This window comes from Argentina silus, assembly GCF_951799395.1.
Source record: "Argentina silus genome assembly, chromosome: 10".
NCBI lineage: Eukaryota > Metazoa > Chordata > Actinopteri > Argentiniformes > Argentinidae > Argentina > Argentina silus.
In genome coordinates this window covers 2857611-2879127 of record NC_139664.1, presented here as the reverse complement: position 1 = coordinate 2879127, position 21517 = coordinate 2857611, and the positions used below count along the sequence as shown (strand labels likewise).

Sequence of the window (21517 nt, the reverse complement as noted above, 5' to 3'; positions counted from 1 at the left end):
TGAATGCCACAGCCTATTTGAGTATTGTTGCTGACCATGTGTATCCCTTCATGGCCACAATTTACCCATCTTCTAATGGCTACTTCCAGCATGATAATGCACTAGGCCCATGATAATGCACTAATGTCACAAGGCCCTACCCAGTATTAGTATAGTGTTCCTAATAAAGTGTTCATTGAGTGTACATATACTGTACTAGTTTTTGTTTTTTTATCTGGTTTCATTTGTTTTTTTAAAAACATTTGTATTAGAAAAGTTAACTCACAGAAGGTCTCACAACAACAGATACATAATTATACATACGCATGCTGTACTAGCAGACATGTGTTTGTCGGGAGCTTTCGATTAATATTTGCTTGTCTTCTTAAACACTCTTGTTTTTAAATAGCTAATATGCCATCCTAACACATTTGTTTATCTGCACTCGCTGTACCTCCCCCCCGGGAGACAAACAAGTCTCGGCTGTGTCATGGTGACAGAGGTGCAGGGGGAAAGAGCACACCACTCCACCGACAGATTTAGTAGGGCCTTTTCTTCTCCCGGCCTTGTTCTGCTGGTCGATGTCTGGCTCGGCCTGCTATCTCCAGAGACGGCTGGCAGGAGCAGGGAGGTTAAGCAGCACAGCACAGGGCAGGTTAGCATAGCCAATAGGGCCATGTGGGGAGAATACACAACAGAAAACCAATTACCCTGTCCCACAAAATAACAGTGTGAGAGAGACAGCCGGGGAGAGAAAGAGAGATATTGAAGGGAAGGGGGGAGGAACACGGCAAAGAGAAGGGGGGAGGGGGAAGACAGAGAAAAGGGAAATAAAAAGGGAAAAGAGGGAAGGAAGGGAGGGTGGGAGGGTGGGTGGGTGGGTGGCAGAAGAGGGCCGTGCGGAGCGGACAGAGATGGTTGAAAAAAGGGGAAAGCGAATGAGGGAGAAAGGCTTAACACATCTTCATTGAACCAGACAGAACATGATAATACAGTATGTCACTGATGGGGCTGTTTAGAGAGGCACTGTCCAAAGGTCCAGAGTTCACAACAGTATCAATGCTACCTGCTGTAATAACCTGTCTCAAATAATCAGGACAGTTATCTTCGAGCCTTTTATCATCCGACTGCCCAGACTGCCAGGAAATAACTTCTCTTTATTGCTTCCTGGGGACAAATTTAATTGCTGTGCTCTTAATAACGAGGGCCTTCATCGTCGCAGTATGTTCCCTTGAAGGTTTGATTCATGCCGAGAGCCAATGAAAACGGCACGCTGTGACCCACGGTGGGGCCCGGAGAGAGCAACAATATGACTGTTGCTCGATCGATGCATACCACTAAGCTAGAACAAGGTCCCTGCTGGAGCTTCTAAGACCAGACGTTTGCTACTTAAAACTGCCATGTCACCCATCAGGTTCATTTTTTAGGGCATTTCTGCTTCATTGGGATAGAGACAGTAGAGATTGACAGGAAGGATGGGTGAGAGAGAGAGGAGGGATGACATGCAGGATATGTCAATGGCCAGAATCGAACCAGGGACCTTGCGATGATACGGTATGCGCCTTAGTGTGCTACGCCACTGAGCGCCCCACCCATCAGGTTCATTAACAGTGGGTCAGATACGGTGTGTGTTCAGCTATCGGCATATATGGAAAAGGACATTTACCACAGTATTCTTTGTTGAGAGTAATGAATGTAGATGTTTTGAGTCCCAAATGGTGACAACGTACAATATACAATAGTGGTTGTATATGATACATATGATACTGAAGTAGTACTGTACATTGAGGTGTCATACTAACAGAATCCTCTTTCTTTAATCCTCAGGTTTCTCCTGTCTCTTGTGTTCTCACTCGAGCTGAAGAGCCTTATTGGAATAAGGGGAGCTATCCGAGGTTCTGAATTCCAGATCCGCAGAGCACGCCCATGCTCTTGGGCCACTCCTGATACCTCCCATTCCTAGCAGCAACTGACTCCGCCTCCAGATCCAAAATGGATGACGGTTACCGAGACGGCCGGACGGACTTCATCCGCGGCGCCAAGGACATCGCCAAGGTTGTCAAGAAGCAGGCGGGCAAAAAGGTGGGCCGGGGCGCGGACAAACTGGCCGACGAGTACACCAAGCGCTCCTACAAGCGCTTCGAGGAGGAGGAGGACGACGACGACTACGCCGGCGTCCCGAGCCACGACGGCGACGGTGGCGGCGGCGGCGGCTATTACCGCAACGACAGCCGGGCCAACGACGACGAGGGAGGCCACAGCGACTCCACGGAGGGCCACGACGAAGACGACGAGATCTACGAGGGCGAGTACCAGGGGATCCCGCGGGCCGAGTCGGGGAAGACGGCCGGCGGCGCCGATGTGTTGGGGCCCGCCACGCAGGCCCAGTTCAGGGACATGGCGGCGTACGAGGCGGAGAGGAGGAAGGACCAGGAGGAGCTGGCGCAGCAGTACGAGAGCATCCTGCAGGAGTGCGGCCACGGAAAGTTCCAGTGGACCCTGTACTTTGTCCTGGGGCTGGCGCTGATGGCCGACGGAGTGGAGATCTTCGTGGTGGGCTTCGTCCTGCCCAGCGCTGAGAAGGACATGTGCCTGTCCGAACCCAACAAGGGCATGTTAGGTAAGGTGGTTGTTCACGGCTTTGTTTTTCTCTCTCTCCGTCGTGTCTTCGTCTGTCTGTTCTTGGTTTTTCACTATCTTTTCCATCTCTCCCTTTGGCTCTTTATCTTTTTCGCTCTTTGTCTCTTTCTTTCCGGTCCCCATGTTCATGTTCTTCTTCTGCTGTTTCTGTTCCTCTACCTTTCTTTCTCACCATTGTTAATTGCCTCTGTCTCTCCTTTGTCCATTTATTTCACTGTCTCTCCCTTGTCTCCGTTCCTGTATGTGTCTCTCTGTCCGTCTTTATCTTCCGTATAAAACACACCAAGCTATCCTTAGCCCTTCGATTGCGAAGACACACCGCCATCTTTGATTATCTCAATCTGCTTTTAAAGTAACTTCACGTCCTTTTCCCCCTTAATTCATTTATTAAAGAGTCTCGGTGGAGTTCAAGGTGTTTAGGATTCAACTGCCCATGCAGCCTCTGAATGCACCTTGAATTTAAAACACCAAAGCAAACCCCAATCATGCTCAGTGGTTTTAGAGCAACTTTAGAGCCCACTAGAGACCATAGGCCCTTCGATCAGAGAGTGTGTGGGCTAAGTCCTTAGATCAGAGAGTGTGTGTGTGTGTGTGTGTGTGTGTGTGTGTGTGTGTGTGTGTGTGTGTGTGTGTGTGTGTGTGTGTGTGTGTGCGCGTGTGTGTGTGTGTGTGTGTGTGAGTGTGTGTGTGTGTGTGTGTGTGTGTGTGTGTGAGTGTGTGTGTGTGTGTGTGTGTGTGTGTGTGTGTGTGTGTGCTCAGTGTGCAGAGCGCTCGCGTGACCGTTTCCATACCTTAGGGCCAGCGTCCAGTCTGTTTCCTTGCCCTAGCACGCCATCTGTCATTGGCTGTTCAGCAAGGACAGCATCATGAACAAGCGCAGTTTGGTCCTCATGGGCCACTGTAGGTTGTCTTCACCACTGACGCGACCGAGCAGTATTGTTGCTATCGATTACCGTTGTTGTTTTATATGGTGAGGGGGGCCAGTATATTCAATCACTATACACTGTTAAAAGAGGTGTCATGTTTTGATTGTGTAGCAGGACTGAGAATGGATTAAATGTCGGCTCTCCGTTTACCCAGCCAGGAAACAGTGTAGGGGTAACAAACAGTAACCTCTCTGCCAACGGTGTCTACAATACATTGACCTTCACTATTATGTTCTAATCCCCTCTAGTATCTCCTTGAAATCTCAAACTGATTTGTATCAATTATTCTGTCAATGGCTGATTGCTCTCATACCTGTATGTATTCCTATTCAGTAGCTAACACTTTGATTAATTCATGTACATACTTGTTATGTATACTCTACATAACACTGACAGACACATTCGGCATAATATAATAATAATAGTATATGCCATTTAGTTGATGCTTTTATCCAAAGCGACTTACATTGCAGTGAGTGCATACGTTTCAGTATATATGGTCCCAGCAGGAATCAAACCCACAACCTAACCTGAGCCACAGAGGACCACCATACCTTTCATTGGTTCTGCTTTATTGGGATAGAGACAGTAGAGGTTGACAGGAAGGATGGGTGAGAGAGAGGAGGGATGACATGCAGGATATGTCGATGGCCGGAATCGAACCAGGGACCTTGCGATGATACGGTATGCGCCTTAGTGTGCTACGCCACTTGAGCGCCACGCCTACCTTGTTTTAAGTTTTGCCCTAACAATTTTCCTGTTTTTTATGACAGTTACATGTCCGGTATGTGTCAGTTATGCCTCGGTCTTTATTACTAACAGAAACCAGACATATCAGATTTCAACGGGGAGCAGGGACGCAGGACGCAAAATTAACTTCATTATTGTGTCAAAAAATAATTTGGTAATTATTTCTATAGTTTTATTGGCCAACCCTACTCTGAACTGGACTGTATTTATGCGGACTCCCATGTGTGACATAGTTGGCTTGCATGTGTGTGTATGGTGTGCATGTGTGTGTGTGTGTGTGTGTGTGTGTGTGTGTGTGTGTGTGTGTGTGTGTGTGTGTGTATGGTGTGCATGTGTGTGTGTGTGTGTGTGTGTGTGTGTGTGTGTGTGTGTGTGCTCATGTGTGTGATGTGAATATGTATGTGTGTCTCTCTCTCTGACGGGGTCTCTGGTCATGGTGGAGGAGCCAGTAGGGAGATGAGACCCTCTCGGTCTCTCCCCTGTTACACAACAGTTCTGACTCATGCTGGAGTGCCTCTCTCGCTCTCTCCACTGTGCTGCCCATGGGTCCTAGTGTCCCCCTCTCTCCCGCCCTCCTTCCCTCCTATTGTAACAGTCATCACCATAGGCCGCTGTTCCCGTTGTCACGGTGCCAGCCTCTTTAACCTGACGCACTCTGGCGGAACGGCACAGCGCAAGTGCACTGTGTGTGTGTGTGTGTGTGTGTGTGTGTGTGTGTGTGTGTGTGTGTGTGTGTGTGTGTGTGTGTATGTGTGTGTGTGTGTGTGTGTGTGTGCAAGTGCACTGTGTGTGTGTGTGTGTGTGCAAGTGCACTGTGTGTGTGTGTGTGTGTGTGTGCGTGTGTGTGTGTGTGTGTGTGTGTGTGTGTGTGTGGGCGTGGGCGGTAATGGCCTGTAGAATATGCACCCCTCCTGCACCCAGCAGTAAGCGTCCACATTTAGTCAGAGGAGTGAATTTGGAGACAATGACGCCATATGCCTGGAACAGTTACTCTGTGAGGGGATGATGCACAGTCCTGCAGCAGATACAGAAACACAATACAAATTCATCATCATCATTGGTTTGCCCTTGTGGTTTAGGCCTGTCCTAACGTGCATGTTACAGCGGTAATTTGATTGGTTTGAGTGCATAGTCAGAAATAAATAGATTTTTTGTTTTAATATACAGCAAGAGAACTGCAGGATATGTTGCTGTTATATTTGACCGTCAAACTAATTTCACACAGTCAGATTCCCTTTCGACTGCAACCACACTCAATGCTTTCAAGACAATTTCAATGCTCAGTTTGCATGATGCCAGTCGTGGTGGAGGCCCATGTTCAATATTTTCATATTCACTCCGTGTAATATGGTAATATTTATACCCCTGACCTCTTTGCCTTGGTCATGTTTTTGAAGGTGGATATCAGCTTGAAAACCATACAGCCATAACCTTCGTGAATTGGATCTTTTGATCTTTTCTTTGTGTGCCTGGCTGTTGTTTTCAGTAAAGATAGCTTGCTAGCCCTGAGGGCAAAAATAACCTTTCTCTCCTGGAGTTTGGTTGGCCTTTTGATAAACACAGAACCAACTGCCTAGCATAGCGGGAGGGACGACGGAGGGACGGACCGTGACTGCAGAGCCGAGGCTTACTCAGCAGAGTGTGGAGGAAGACAATTAGCATTTTAGCAACTCTGAAAGCATTGCATGTTAGCATTTCAGCAAAGGCAGAAAAGGGTGGTGGGTAGTTCTTAAGGGCCTTTTAAAAAGCAAGGGCAGACATTTTGAGGCATTTAGCAATGGAGGATAGTCATTGTTATTAGGAAGCTGTTTTATCAAGGCAAGCTTTTGAAGGGACAAAATGTTCCTTTTTCCGTGTTTTAGCGATCATGTTAGCCATGTAGAAGAAGTATGTAAGATTAGATACAGTAACAGCACATTTAGCCTTGCTGCTTCTGTGAGGGGGGAGAGGTAGTATTTTAGCTCACTGTCATGGAGGCGGCGTGATGGAGGGGAGGGGAACTAAATTAACTGGTCACAGAGCACTCTCCTCCTCTGTGAAGGAGCCTCTGCCCCCTCCTCCTCTGTGAAGGAGCCTCTGCCCCTGGCTCACTCAAAGCCCTGTGCGCTCTCGTAGAAAGGGGAAAACTGGCTATTTATAGAGCCCCCCCCTTGCCCCCCTCTTCCTCCTACACACACACACACTCGCACGCACACACACACACTTGCATGCACACACACACACACACACACACACACGCACACACACACACACACACACACACACTCCTCCTCCACAGCCCTGGAGCCTCAGAGGATTCTGTCACTGCCGCTCGTTTGCAGACTGTGGCCTCTCTCCTCCCCCTCCTCTCTCTCTCTTCTCCTCCCATCCCCCTATTTCCTCTATTGAGTGATGTGGTGCTCAGCTGTCTGGAGGCTCCTCCTTTCTCTTTTCCCACCTCTCTCTCTCTCTCTCTCTCAATCTATCTCCCCCTCTCTTTCTCTCTCTCTCTCTCTCTCTCTCTCAATCTATCTCTTTCTCTCTCTCTCTCTCTCTCTCTCTCTCTCTCTCTCTGTCTGTCTATCTCTCTGTCTCTCTCTCTTTCTCTCTCTATCTCTCTCTCTATCTCTCTTTCTCTCTATCTCTCTCTCTCTATCTCTCTCTCTCTAACCTCCCCCCATGGGAGTTTCCTCTCTTGCCCTGGGCCTCTTGGGTACAGTACAGAGCATGTTCAGTTAGCAACACCACAGAGTTCGCTGTATAATAACAGACTACCATAGAACGCAAGCTGGCTGTACAAAATGAATATCATAATAAGAATCTAAATTATTTTTGGAATTAAACATGCGCTTGTTTCTTCGTTGGATTATGTAGATTTTTGCCAAGATGCAAGTTTGTTAAGTGCCCGATATGGAATATCAAAGGATTATTCATATCAGAATTCACAATCCACATCTGTGTAAATGCCTTCCAGTTATCCAGTATTATTTCCTTTTCAGTTAAAGTCGGTTAAAGACATTTTAAAGGGGCCATTTTCAGTGCATTTGTTTTGTACATATTCCCTATGACCTTGTCTTGGCTTTTGAATCACTATTGCTGCATTGAAAACCATGTCCTCTTTATTTTCCGGCATGCGTCACACTGACTCAAGTCTACAGCAGTAAAGGTTAAAACATTTACCACACCCCCTCTGATTTGCCCTCCCGGGGCGACCGAGTGCACACCGGCCAATCACAGCGCTGTGCTGCCTGTGGCTGCGATGGCTGCGATAGCATCGATAGCATCGATAGCATCGATAGCGTAGATAGCCTTTGTGGCTAACGTGACGACACAGAGATAGAGTGAGTGAATGAGAGTGTGCTGATGGAGGCAGTGAGGATCAGCACCAAGGACAGCTCCCACAGCAGTGGCCAGTAGGCCAGAGGGAGAGAGACAGACACAGCTCCCACAGCAGTGGCCAGAGGGAGACAGACACAGCTCCCACAGCAGTGGCCAATAGGCCAGAGGGAGAGAGACAGACACAGCTCCCACAGCAGTGGCCAGTAGGCCAGAGAGAGACAGACACAGCTCCCACAGCAGTGGCCAATAGGCCAGAGGGAGAGAGACAGACACAGCTCCCACAGCAGTGGCCAGTAGGCCAGAGAGAGACAGACACAGCCACCCAGCAGTGGCCAATAGGCCAGAGGGAGAGACAGACACAGCCACCCAGCAGTGGCCAGAGAGAGACAGACACAGCCACCCAGCAGTGGCCAGTAGGCCAGAGGGAGAGAGACAGACACAGCCACCCAGCAGTGGCCAGTAGGCCAGAGAGAGACAGACACAGCCATCCAGGAGTAGCCAGTAGGCCAGAGAGAGACAGACACAGCCACCCACAGCAGTGGCCAGTAGGCCAGAGAGAGACAGACACAGCCACCCAGGAGTGGCCAGTAGGCCAGAGAGAGACAGACACAGCCACCCAGGAGTGGCCAGTAGGCCAGAGAGAGACAGACACAGCCACCCAGCAGTGGCCAGTAGGCCAGAGGGAGAGAGACAGACACAGCCACCCAGGAGTGGCCAGTAGGCCAGAGAGAGACAGACACAGCCACCCAGCAGTGGCCAGTAGGCCAGAGAGAGACAGACACAGCCACCCAGGAGTGGCCAGTAGGCCAGAGAGAGACAGACACAGCCACCCAGGAGTGGCCAACAGGCACAGCCACCCAGACTACAGCCACTGCTGCTGCTGCATTGCGGTGATGTCTATCAGGGCCGGTCATCATCACCAGCCCTCTGCTGCTGCTCAGGTCCCATTGTTAAGAGGCTGGAGCTGACAGCTGCCTCTCCACACCGCCACGGCTCTGTGCACACACACACATAGGGCTGCTGCTGTGCGTGCACACACACACACACACACGCACACACACACACACACACACACACACACACACACACACACACACACACACACACACACACACACACACACACACACACACACACACAGTGAGAGAGAGGGCCTTGTAGACGCTCATAGCAGGATGAGAAAGTCACCTTCAGCCCAATTTCAGCACTGCAGTGTATACCCTAAGACACAAACACACGCACTGCATGCACACACACACGCACGCACGCACACACACACACACACACATACACACACACACACACACACACACACACACACACACACACACACACACACACACACACATATAGGAAATTACCTTCAGCCTAATTTCAGCACTGTGGTGATCACTCAGTCTCTCTTTCTCTCACACACATACACACACACACACACACACAGTTTCACCTCCCTCTCACCTCTGTGGTTACTCTCAGCTGATGGGAAGGCAACGGGACACCCCACCTCCCACAGACTCACCAACGCGCGTCATCAGCGCTAACGTTAGCCATCTTCTGCCTCCAACAACTGCCTTCAACGCTATCATGGTGTTACTCCAATGCTATCCCACGCTAACTCCCAACTCACCTGATCTCTCATAGTAATTAGCTTATTAGCCTCAGTGATGGATTAGCACAACTGATATAACAGATCCCTCTAAACCAATTACGGGCTCCTTGCTTCTCCTGTCTGTACCATAATGAGCCCATAGTGTCTTATCAGCCTGGCCAGTATTGGGCCGTTTAGCAACATTAGCGCTGTGTTAGTGTTCTATTGTGAATTGCTGCGATCACTCTTTACCTCACCTCACTGCTGTGATAGCTGATGTGTAGCGAGCATTCTGGCACAAAATGGCCGCCGTAGTTAACACTGCTGGTGGTAGTGTTACCCGGGATACTATATACAGTAGGCCAAATAGCTTTTGTAGACCTAGTCAAAAGCACCATGTAGATTCATTCCATTCATAATGTTGCAAAGTTCACAAGCTGGCACCCAAGCTAGCGACCGCCTCACAGCAGAAAAACACAACACTCAAACACAGGCAACACCACACACACACGAGGCAGCCAGAGAGAACAGGCTCTCCATATTTAATCAGAGCGATCTCACCAATAACTCGTGTCATTGGGCGCTTTAGCGAGTGTGAACCCCACTGACAGGAAGTCAATGGGGCTGAGTGAGGGTAGGGCGAGAGCGCCTGGCTGGCTTGGTGAGTCATCTTAGCACCTCACATCCCAACACCATGGTGGTGGAGGTGGAGGTGGAGGAGGTGATGGAGGTGGTGTTGGCTGGAAGTGGAGGTGGTGGAGCTGGTGGTGGTAGAGGAGGTGGAGGAGGTGGTGGTGGTGGAGGTGTGTGAGCTTCTGACATGGTGACACCCATTTTCTGACATGTTGCTGTGGGTGAAGAAGTGCTTCTTGGGCGTGTAGCAAAGCGTTCTGTAGGCCTACACAGAGTGAGATATGACAACGAGATCTACAATATGGTGAGAAAGAGAAATCTCATGAAAGTAGAACCCTTACCCACCCAGTCTGATGAGATGAAGAGAACCATAGCATACGACCCCTTCTTCTTCCTTCTGCATTCAAGCCATGCAGCTACTGTTTATGCATCGGGGGCATCTGTCTGATGAGCTTGTCCAATTAGCAAGTTCTAGGACTGTTTGGAACGGAACTCAAATAAATATCCATGAATGTATTGATGAAGTAATAACTCATTTGAGCCGTCGTTCTCTCCCTCTATCTCTCTCTCTGTCTATACCTAACCTCTTTCTCTCTCTCTCCCTCCCTCCCTCCCTCAGGGCTAATTGTCTACCTGGGTATGATGGTGGGGGCCTTCGTGTGGGGGGGCCTGGCCGACAGGATCGGCAGACGGCAGACCCTCCTCATCTCCCTCTCCATCAACAGCGTCTTCGCCTTCTTCTCCTCCTTCGTCCAAGGCTACAGCTCCTTCCTGTTCTGCCGTCTGCTCTCCGGCGTGGGGTAAGGAGGAAGGACACGCCGTGTCACGCTCCCTCACGCGCACCTCCGAGAAACGGCCGAGGCCGATGCTAAAAATACCGCTGACTGTAAACTCTCTCAAATTAATGTGTCCCTGGTTGACTTTGCAGCTAGCTGGCGGTCTGGAAGTGATCCCAGCCTCGTAAAATCAACGTGATGAAATGTGTATAGGGCCTATCTATAATTGATGTTGCTGTCATTTTGGCAGACTGGCAGAGATTATTGAAACCGTTTAATAGTCTGAATATTCTCTCTAATTTTTAATTTTTCTTTCTCTCCATCTGTCTACTCTCTTCTCTCTCTCTTCTTCCATGGCTTCCCCTCCTCCTGTCTCTCCCCCTTTCCCTCAACTCATTCCTTGCCTTTCTTTCTCCCTCCTCTGCCCCCCTATATTTCTCTATCCTCCTTTTCTCTCTCGCAACCCCTTCTCTCTCTCTTCCAGCATCGGTGGGTCCATCCCCATCGTGTTCTCCTACTACTCTGAGTTCCTGGCCCAGGAGAAGCGAGGAGAGCACCTCAGCTGGCTCTGCATGTTCTGGATGATCGGGGGCATCTACGCCTCGGCCATGGCCTGGGCCATCATCCCTCACTACGGTAACGAGAAAACGAATCAGTCACTAATTAAATCAATTCATTATTCGATAGATTGATCGGTCAGTTGGTTGGTCGGTGGGCTGGCCAGTTTGTCCAACCAATCAAGTCAATCAACCAACCAATTAATCAGTCAGTCTGTCAGTCAGTCAGCCAGTCATTCAATGTCACCCCAGAGGGAAATCTGGTTTGCAGTCAGATTGTATTTGTTTTAACGGTTTTCGTCAGGGTTTTTCACCCTATCCATTCCACCAATGTGTTCTGTCGCAACCACCTGGGCACAACAGCCATTTTGCATACACATTGCTTTTTAAGTTTTAACTCTCACCACCCTCTCTCTCTCTCTCTCTCTCTCTCTCTCTCTCTCTCTCTCTCTCTCACTCTCTCTCTCTCTCTCTCTCTCTCTCTCTCTCTCTTTCTCTCTCTCTCTCTCTCTCTCATACTCTCACCCTCTCTCTCTCTCTCTCTCTCTCTCTCTCTCTGTCTTTCCATCCCAGGCTGGAGTTTCCAGATGGGCTCAGCCTACCAGTTCCATAGCTGGCGTGTGTTTGTGTTGGTGTGTGCCTTCCCCTCTGTGGCAGCCATCTCTGCCCTCACCACCATGCCAGAGAGCCCTCGCTTCTTCTTGGAGGTCAGTCAACCAACCACGGTCACAGTTGTGTTAGAAGCTACTGTGGGTGGTTAATCCTTGAACATAAACCATTACATCATTGCCTTTACCAGATACACTGTATCAAAGTGTCGTTTCTTGTGATGGACATATAACACACACACTGTATAACACATTGATAACAAGCATACGATCAGAAATATTGAGTTAATTCACTCAGATACATGTACATTCAACCATGGAAAATACTGCCAGCAATTGGCCTCAGATAAATAAAGTTGTGTTTGTGGTGTTGTTTGTTTGTGGTCCTGTGGTTTGTCTTTGAACTACCGCTGTGTTTGAAAGTCAGGAACCCACAGCACAACCTTCACACTCCTGCTGCCGGTCATAACTGTCCAGACCAATACAGATGAATGACTTCCCTTTCATATGTCCATGAGACATCTAAAGTGTGTGCCCCTTGCAGAACGGGAAACACGACGAGGCTTGGATGATCCTGAAGCAGGTCCATGACACCAACATGAGGGCCAAGGGCTACCCAGAGAGGGTCTTCTCTGTGAGTGATACACTGATACTGCCCTATACATCCTGTTCGCAAAACGCACCTTTGCAACTGCAGACCTTGTTAGGAAAATCCCATATACTGTGTACTTCCTGTATGTGACTGAGTCACAGTATTTGAAAAGGACACTCAAACCAAGACGGATTTATAGTTGACCCGTCCCACAATCACCTTGGTCTGATTAGTGAGAACAGCAGACATCTCTCGTCTGAAATTAGGGACCCATCTATTCTGCGAAAATTAATGAGGCGACAATTTTATTCATAAGTCATCCTGCGATGATAGTGCAAACCCACAGCCCCTCTCATACATGGGAATGACACCTAAATTCTCATGAATTATGTTTCTCTCATAATCAGAATGTTTGACTTTTCACATGAACGATGTGATGAATTGTTTAATGCTCAATTACTGCAGCTCATTCCTTTATAAACCGTGCTTTGATTTTGCATCGATTCCTTTAGGAAGCAAAAGCCGTTGGTGTTTTGAAACAGTCTGCCGCTAGTGAAGTGATGGCCTTAAAGCCACAATCTGCGATAGGTCAAACAGCAAATTGGCTGACCCACCACTTAAACAGTAAAAGCATTTCACCGATCGCGGATTGTGGCTTTAAAGTGAGTATTAAGATGTGAGCCACCGTGCTTTGGCCCGCAGGTGACCACCATAAAGACGGTGAAGCAGATGGACGAGCTGGTGGACATGGGAGATGGCACCGCCTGGCACCAGAGATGGAGGATGAAGCTCACCCAGCTCTTCAACCAGGTACGCTACCTTGTAGCAGAACCTGTTTACATTTACATTTACATTTTTTACGTTTAGCAGATGCCTTTATCCAAAGCGACTTACAACAAGTACATTTGTCTAAAGTAAGGGAATCATCGATAGATCAGTCATCATAAGAGAAACAACTCTATGCTAGGATCAGGGGCCATTGGCAGTCACAATGCCAGAAGAAAGAAGGATTACTTTATATCACCAAAGGCACCATATTACATATGGAACCTAATGTAGTGTTAATGTACCAAGCTTCATGCTTAAGTGCAGAGTTATTGACTAACGTTACAAACTAATGTTTCATTTTGGTTCTATTCTCAATGGATCAACTTGGTTGATGGTTGTGCTTGATGCAGTTTACAGTATAGTACAGTACATTGGTTTATTGATCTTTTTCTTCATAAACAGTGTGCCTGCTACCATGTTTTCATCATTTGGGTTCATTCAGTAGGTTTCAAACGTATGACTCTCCAGAATGTCCTGTTTTTAACACTATGCACTGAATGACAGGTAATGCCAGTGCAGTCAGCCCATACAAGGTGTGCGGAGCGGTGTTGTGTTTATGTGTGTTGTAACCACAGAGTCGGTGACTGGAACTGGTGCTTGTATATATGAGCCCCTACCGGTTCTGTTTATAACACGCCTGCGTTCTGAGACTTTCTAGCTGTGTTTGCGATTGGCTCGTGTGGGGAACGGGGAGTTCGTGTTTACTTCCTGCTGCTGATGTACAAAGTGTCTTCCTTCCCAAAGATGTTTGGTTTATATTTGCTGTCTCTCTTTCTCACTCTCTCTCGCTCTGTGTGTTTGTGTGTCTGTGTGTGTGTGTGTGTGTGTGTGTGTGTGTGTGTGTGTGTGTGTCTGTGTGTGTGTGTGTCTGTGTGTGTGTGTGTGTGTGTGTGTGTGTGTGTGTGTGTGTGTGTGTGCGTGCGTGCGTGCGCGCGCGCGCGCGTGTGTGTGTGTGTGCATGAACCCCTCTGCAGGTGTGGGGAAACTTCCAGACTATTTTCTCCCCTGAGTATCATCGCACCACTTACATGATGATGGCTGTGTGGTTCTCCATGTCCTTCAGGTATATATATATAATATATATAATAATATATAATAATAATAACGTAATATAATAATATACGCCATTTAGCTGATGCTTTTATCCAAATCGACTTACATTGCAGTGAGTTCATACATTTTTCATAATACATATGGGGAATTGAACCCCCCAACCTAAGCGTTCATAGTGCCATGCTCTACCAACTGGGCCACAGAGGACCATTAATGACAGGTAACTGTCAATCTATCAAAACTCTGCTCTCATGGCAGTTGTAAATAATATACATCAAGCAAGTCCTTCAGTAAGCACTTGTTAAGTGGTACTCTCAGATCAGAATGAATAGAACTGGAATATGATAGGGAACAAACAGATCATGATGGTACGGCGTCCTCATGGCCTCGTCTTCATACTGTATACTGTCATTGATTGCGTGGGAAATGCAATGTTGTTGTTATGTAACTGAATAGCATAACAAACGATAGCTGCAGCTCTTTAATATCCTCCTGCTATTGTAGTTTGCCTACACACAGCATAGCTCACCACTTACCTAGACCCTAACCCTAACCCTAACTTTAATAGTTCCTATTATTATTATTATTATTATTACCATTATTATTATTATCATTATTATTATTATTATTATTATTATTATTATTATTATTATCTTTTGTCATATGTGCCTTATTTTAATGCGCCTAGTTTTATTTTTTTTGCTTCTTTTTTTGTGAAGAGCATTTACAGTGCATTCATGTACGACATGTGCTCCAGTTCCTGAGTAATGTTTGATTGATTGATGACCTCCCCGGGCCTCCCCCCCCCCCACCTGCAGTTACTATGGCCTGACGGTGTGGTTCCCTGACATGATCAAGTACCTGCAGAAGCAGGAGTACTCCTCCCGCACCAAGGTGTTCATCAAGGAGAAGGTGGAGCACGTCACCTTCAACTTCACCCTGGAGAACCAAGTGCACCGCAACGGAGAGTACTTCAACGACAAGTGAGTCAACCCCCCCCCCTCCTCCTCTTTAGTGTTGCCATGGAAACGGAGCCACGGGGAGCTAGCCCGGCGATTACGATGTCAAGGGTCGGTCGCAATTTTTTTCCAAATTGGTCAATTGTTTGGTGGACGTTCTGCTTTCTGTTTTGAAGCTTTAAATGCTGTGAATATAATCACAGTTTTTTAAACTGCCTCAGAGTTTTTGCAACACAACTCAATATGATTCTAAACGCTTGATGATTAAATTTTAGATATCTCCTTTGACTGTACAATACCCCATGGAGGTTTACTGCAAGTTTCTTCTGACTGTTTAAGCTACTTGCTCTTCCAAACCATTATTAGCTTACTTTTGAGTGTCAGGTGTAGTCGTTTTAAAGCCCTCTCTCTCTCTCTGTCAGGTTTATGAATCTGAAGATGAAGTCCATGGTCTTTGAGGATTCTCTGTTTGAAGAATGCTACTTTGAAGACATCACGTCCAGCAACACCTTCTTCAAAAACTGCACATTCATCGCCACCCTCTTCTACAACACAGGTTCGCTGTTTACACTTACAATCGAGATAATGGCAGTCAAGACAGTAGGCAGTAAGCAATTTGTCAACAACACAAAAGGAACATGGGCCCATATGCCAACATTTCAAATCTTCAAACAGACAGAAGCTGTTTGAGCCAGTCCCCTCAATCAGCTCATCTGACCCCCAGTGTGTGTGTGTGTGTGTGTGTGTGTGTGTGTGTGTGTGTGTGTGTGTGTGTGTGTGTGTGTGTGTGTGTGTGTGTGTGTGTGGCTCCAGAGAACTGATAACCAGGCCCAGTGTTGCTGTCTGCTGGCGAGAGCCACATCAGTGAGAAACGTTCACACTGGTCATGACAATACTGTACGCTTAATAACAGCAGATATAGACATCTTATTACCTTAATATTACAGGAGCTACACATGAGATTTGGCTCCCCCTGTGGCCACAAATTGCAATTACAGTGAGCTGTTTGTCTGTTTATATAGCCATTGGTACTAGCTGGCTTCCCAACGCGGAATCAGCAGTTTAGACCGTTGAGATGAGATATTTGCTACGGATAGTCGTTGCCGCTTTCTCTAACAAGTTATGATTTGACAACGGAGAGGCCAGTCCTGCTAGGAGACATCAATACGCTAATACCGTAGCCAATCGAAACATCGATGGGGAGCTATTACTTCTAATCACTATCACTCCACAATACCTGCAGATTGTTCAAGGCCATTATATGCTGTATAAGTATATATATATATATATGTTATATGCTGTAGTACAGTGAAAATGCCGTGTGTAGCTCCTTTACCAAAACAAGTCATGTCATTGTTATAGATGTAGAGTTATCAATGTTTCTTTGCTTATACCTATTTGCTTATACCCATTTCTCATAAAGGTGTTATAAGCATGTTTTGGTATCATTTTAAAGGTGTTATAAGCATGTTTTGGTATCATTTTAAAGGTGTTATACAGTGTGATTTTATATCTTTTCTAGTACCCATCGTGCAGGTTTTTTAGCCAATCATTTTCTTACCTTGAATGAGTCCCAATTACTGGTCTTCTTCATGCCAGATAAAATGGCTCAATTACAGTCTCTCTGCTGATTGGCCCTGTACCAGCTGTAGCAATGCAGGGAGAGGTATCCTAGCAACGCAGCCCCAATCCTCCATTATTTCCACCTGAAAAACCTGCAGAGCTGTCAATCATCTCAAACTGGTGTCTGATTGATTTTTTAGCCCAAACAAAAAAAAGCCTCCGCAAGGAGACTGATGATACGTTTGTAAGGCTGATGATGATAAAGGACAGAAAACATTGATGCAAGTTCTCTTGATCCATCCAGAGAAATCCAATTCTATCTTTGATGTCGACACATCTGGTGATGGTACAAACCTATCACCAGGAAACTAGTGCGAAAACACTCAGAGACACGCACACACACACACACACACACACACACACACACACAGACACACACACACACACACACACAGACACACACACACACACACAGATGCATGCACACACACACACACGCACGCACACACACACACACACACACACACACACATAGACACACACACACACACACACACACACACACATAGACACACACACACACACACACACACACTAAAAACCCCTATCAGAGCGATCTGCAACCATCCCTCTGTTGGTTGTTTGCGGTCGTTCGGCCAGTCAAGCGATCACTCACTGCTGTTATCAATGTGAGGCAGGAGGTCCTCATTAGAATTAGAATTAGAACCTCATTTGACTGCTATTGGTTAATCCCTGTTCGCCCCTCCACCAGTTTTTATGTAGACTGTTGCCATAGTGCCCATTGTTAAAACAAACCGTGGGAGCGATCACTGGACGGATTAATACTCAGAAGTTTAGGAGAGTAAGATGTAGTAGTAGAGTACCTATCATACCTAGACCTATTGTAGGGTCAAATCTAGAGTTGGAGCTGGAGGTTTGACGTATGACCCTGAGCCCCAATTCATATTCTCACATCAGTTTGATAGCATTGTTGTGGCCGTTGGTCCAAATACGTCATATCATTTTAAAAACTTGCATATGACTTGATCCTCTGCTTAAATCATTGTAGATTTGTGTACACGTTTGAATAATTCACGCATATATCAAGTGAGGACTCTGATGCTGAATATGGGATACCTATCTTGTGAAATAAAGATGTTAGGGTGTATATTCAGGTCAATAGCTTTGCACTGAGTTGTTCACTCCATGTGACAAAACCAGAAACACGAAATCCCACTACCCCCCATTGCAATGAACATCAAACTGAACACCTATCCATTCAGCTTCAAATCTAACCAATCAACCCTCCATTCTCTCCCCTCTCCCCTCTCCCTCCCCACCCCTCTTCCCCCCTTCCAGATCTGTTTAAGTACAGGCTTATCAATAGCAAACTCATCAACAGCACCTTCCTCCACAACAAAGAGGGATGCATGCTCAGCGACTTCAGCGACGAGAATAATGCCTACATGATCTACTTTGTCAGCTTCCTGGGCACCCTGGCCGTGTTGCCCGGCAACATCGTGTCGGCGCTGCTCATGGATAAGATCGGACGTCTAAGGATGCTGGGTAATAGAGCGAGAAGGTTGTGGTGGCATAGTCGGCGGTGGCGTAGTCGGCGGTGTGATTGTGCACCCCTTGTTGCTTCCTGTCTTTGACATACAGTAATAAAGAGACCAGTAACCTGAAAGAAGTGTAGAAATGTACCTTGCTCACTTAATGGCAGATAGAAGAATTTGTTTGTGACCCACGATGGTCCAAATACAGTTATTTCCAGTGCATAGAATTAAATGAATGGAAAACAAGCATTTTGCAGCGAGTAGAATCGGCTTTTATTTGATAACAATTCCTCTGTGTTTCTCTGATTTTCTATTCCTCCCTCTCTCCCTCTATCCCTTTCCTCCTTTATCTCTCTCTCTTTCTCTGTCTCTCTTCCTGTCTCTCTCCCTCTCTCCAGCGGGCTCCAGTGTGATCTCTTGTGTCAGCTGTTTCTTCCTGTCGTTTGGCAACAGCGAGTCGGCCATGATCGCTCTGCTCTGTCTGTTCGGGGGCATCAGCATCGCCTCCTGGAACGCCCTGGACGTTCTGACTGTGGAGCTGTACCCCTCCGACAAGAGGTAGGGGGACCCTTCTAATCCAGACACAAAAGCCTTCGTAACACGCTGGAGGACAAGGATGAGTCACATGCAGGGGAGGCGGAGGGTGGAGGAGGGTCAAATCAGAGGACAGGTTTGTTGTAATGGACGGAATGGAATAAGGAGTGGTATCAAATGTGTTTGATACCATTCCTCGTTCCGTTCCATCCATTACAATGAGCCTGTCCTAGGATTTCTTCCTCCACCAGCCTCTGGTGGTCACATGAGCCTACATGTCATTGTGTCAGACGTGGTGCCCTGGTATGATACGCTATAATGGTGGAGGCAGTAGTGTATTAGTGGTGTGTTTGAGGCTGGGAGTCTCCACTGCCACCTCATGGCTTAAATGAACACTGCAGTGTATTTATACGTTGTGCCTTCACCATGCTGTAAATCAATGTGTAATCCCAGTGCAGAAAATCCAGTATGCGGGGTAGATTGAATACATTATCCTCTCCACACATCAAACATCATCCTGATAGCTACCTAGTAGACCCAAAGCATATTCTGGAAGTGTGTTTATGGGTTATCTAGGCCCAGGATAGGGTTATACTGTGTATTTTTGTATTATCTTGTAATGTATAGCGCCCCCTTGTGGCCAATCTTTGAATAGCGTCGTTGTAACTGACACTGTTTTCTCTGCCCCCCCCCCCTTTTCTCTCTCTCCTTCCAGATGCACAGCCTTCGGCTTCCTCAACGCCCTCTGTAAGCTGGCAGCTGTGTTGGGTATAAGCATCTTCACCTCCTTCGTGGGCATCACCAAGGCCGTGCCCATCCTCTTCGCCTCCGGCGCGCTGGCAGCCGGTAGCTTCCTGGCGTTCAAGCTACCGGAGACGCGGGGCCAGGTGCTGCAATAGTGTGGCGCCACCCCCAGGGGGCAGCGTGGGGGTTGGTCCGAAGAGGTAGCCACACTGTGAACAAGCAGCCCAAGTGTACCCCCTTACCTTTACCCCGTAAACCCCAGAGAATTACAGTAAGTCCCTCATGGTCTATTTCCAGGAGTCAGTTCAGTGCGGTAGCGGCACAGGTCTACTGTAAGCTGTACATATTGTGGATTGCCTGATATTGGAACTAGTGTTTAGATAGACACATCTCTATACTATTAAGATCAGTGGAACTGTGCCGCAGCTGCTCGGATGTGATGCCCGTGAACAGGCATTGAGTTCATAGAGTAAGGGAAGGGCAACCAAACTTGGCCCCATAAGCCAATAGGAGCTCGCGATTGATTGCATTGTAAATACAGAGCAAATTTAATCTGTGTATGTGTTCGTTAGAGTAACTGAGTGTATGTGTCTGTTTTTCCAGCACAAGTCTGAGAGGCTGGGACAAGTTTAGATTCACTTCCCTTACAGCACGTTAACATACGAGCACCTGGGGTTACAGGGTAGGGGTTTGGAACTAGAATATAGAGCCATGTGAATACTCCCCCATTTAAATGAGCACTAGCCATCCACTTCAGAGTAATGCATTGCCACATCCTATTTCTCTGACCAGCTCAGCTCAGCTCTCATCTCTCTGGGTCTACATTGCTCATGTAGGCCATGTAAGTCAAAAATGATAAATTATGCCCTGATTTGAAGCATTTTTGTCTTAATGGGTAAAACCAAGACATCTTCTCGGCATTTCGTTAACCAAGACCTGTCCTCATTCTTTACCTCCTAAGGTCTTGTGTTTGTGTACAGAATAACTGCCATTTTTATAGATGTTAGGACATTCCAGGTTTGCTTTCGTTTTGGTTTGAATGTGACAGTTGACAAAGTGATCTGTTGAGCTTTTTTCCCTTTAAATCATTCTTTGTCATCTTCACTCACTCAATCACAAGAGGTCTCTCAAATCAATGAAGAAACCTCCTTTGATGGACAATGTTGAATTTGCACCACTCCATGTTGTTTGCCATGTCCGTTTTAAAGATGTCCGTTGGTCTCAAACATCTTCCATGTTTGACAGTGCAAATGTTGTTAATATTGTCACAACTTGATAATGAAAACATTGATAAGCCCGCAGTTCAGTCATCATATATCCTGTAGTACCAATGCTTTCTTTGTACTCATTGTAGTCATACTGTATGTTTTGCTCTTTCAAAATGTGTTTTTGGAAAGTGTTTTGCATGTAATGAAGTATGTGCGTAAAATTCATCGGAAAATGTGCTAGAATTCAATATGAAAATGACAACTGAGGTGTTTCACGTTACCGTATATCAATTAGTCAGATGTTAAATGTTAAACATCCACGCAATTTTTTGAATCTCTGTCCTTCACATGAGAAAGCGTACTGCCTTGCTACTAATCAGCTGTTTCTGCCATCGTTGACGTTAGATTTATTTAACGTTCTCGCATTCAGACACCCCCAGTCCACTCTGATGGGCACAACTTAAATGTCATATTTCCTTTTTTTTGTAGACCGTTTATTTTTTGTTTGTTTTACTTAAGTCAGATACTACAGCAGATTTTGGATGAATGATATGACTAAAGAGAAATGCACACAACAGCCCTTTCTTCGGTAGGCTCCCATCTGCACAAGCCACAGTTCATCCTCTATTGAGACAATTACTTTGATGCAAAACATCAAAACACTTTAGGAAGATGTAACTAAGCACAAGATGGTTGAAACGTTTT

General features: G+C 46.8%; 1 protein-coding gene across 1 annotated transcript; it reads left to right on the top strand.

Moving 5' to 3' along the window:
• Window positions 1-1971: 1971 nt before the first annotated feature.
• sv2a (synaptic vesicle glycoprotein 2A) lies at window positions 1972-19759 on the top strand (the record flags this gene model as incomplete). The annotated part of the gene is made up of 12 exons (XM_083679629.1): window positions 1972-2599; window positions 10454-10634; window positions 11095-11246; window positions 11741-11874; window positions 12320-12409; window positions 13070-13177; window positions 14170-14258; window positions 15067-15231; window positions 15630-15763; window positions 18130-18336; window positions 18725-18884; window positions 19576-19759. The coding sequence occupies 12 exons, from the start codon at window positions 1972-1974 to the stop codon at window positions 19757-19759; spliced, it is 2232 nt and encodes a 743-aa protein (XP_083535755.1).
• Window positions 19760-21517: the final 1758 nt, after the last annotated feature.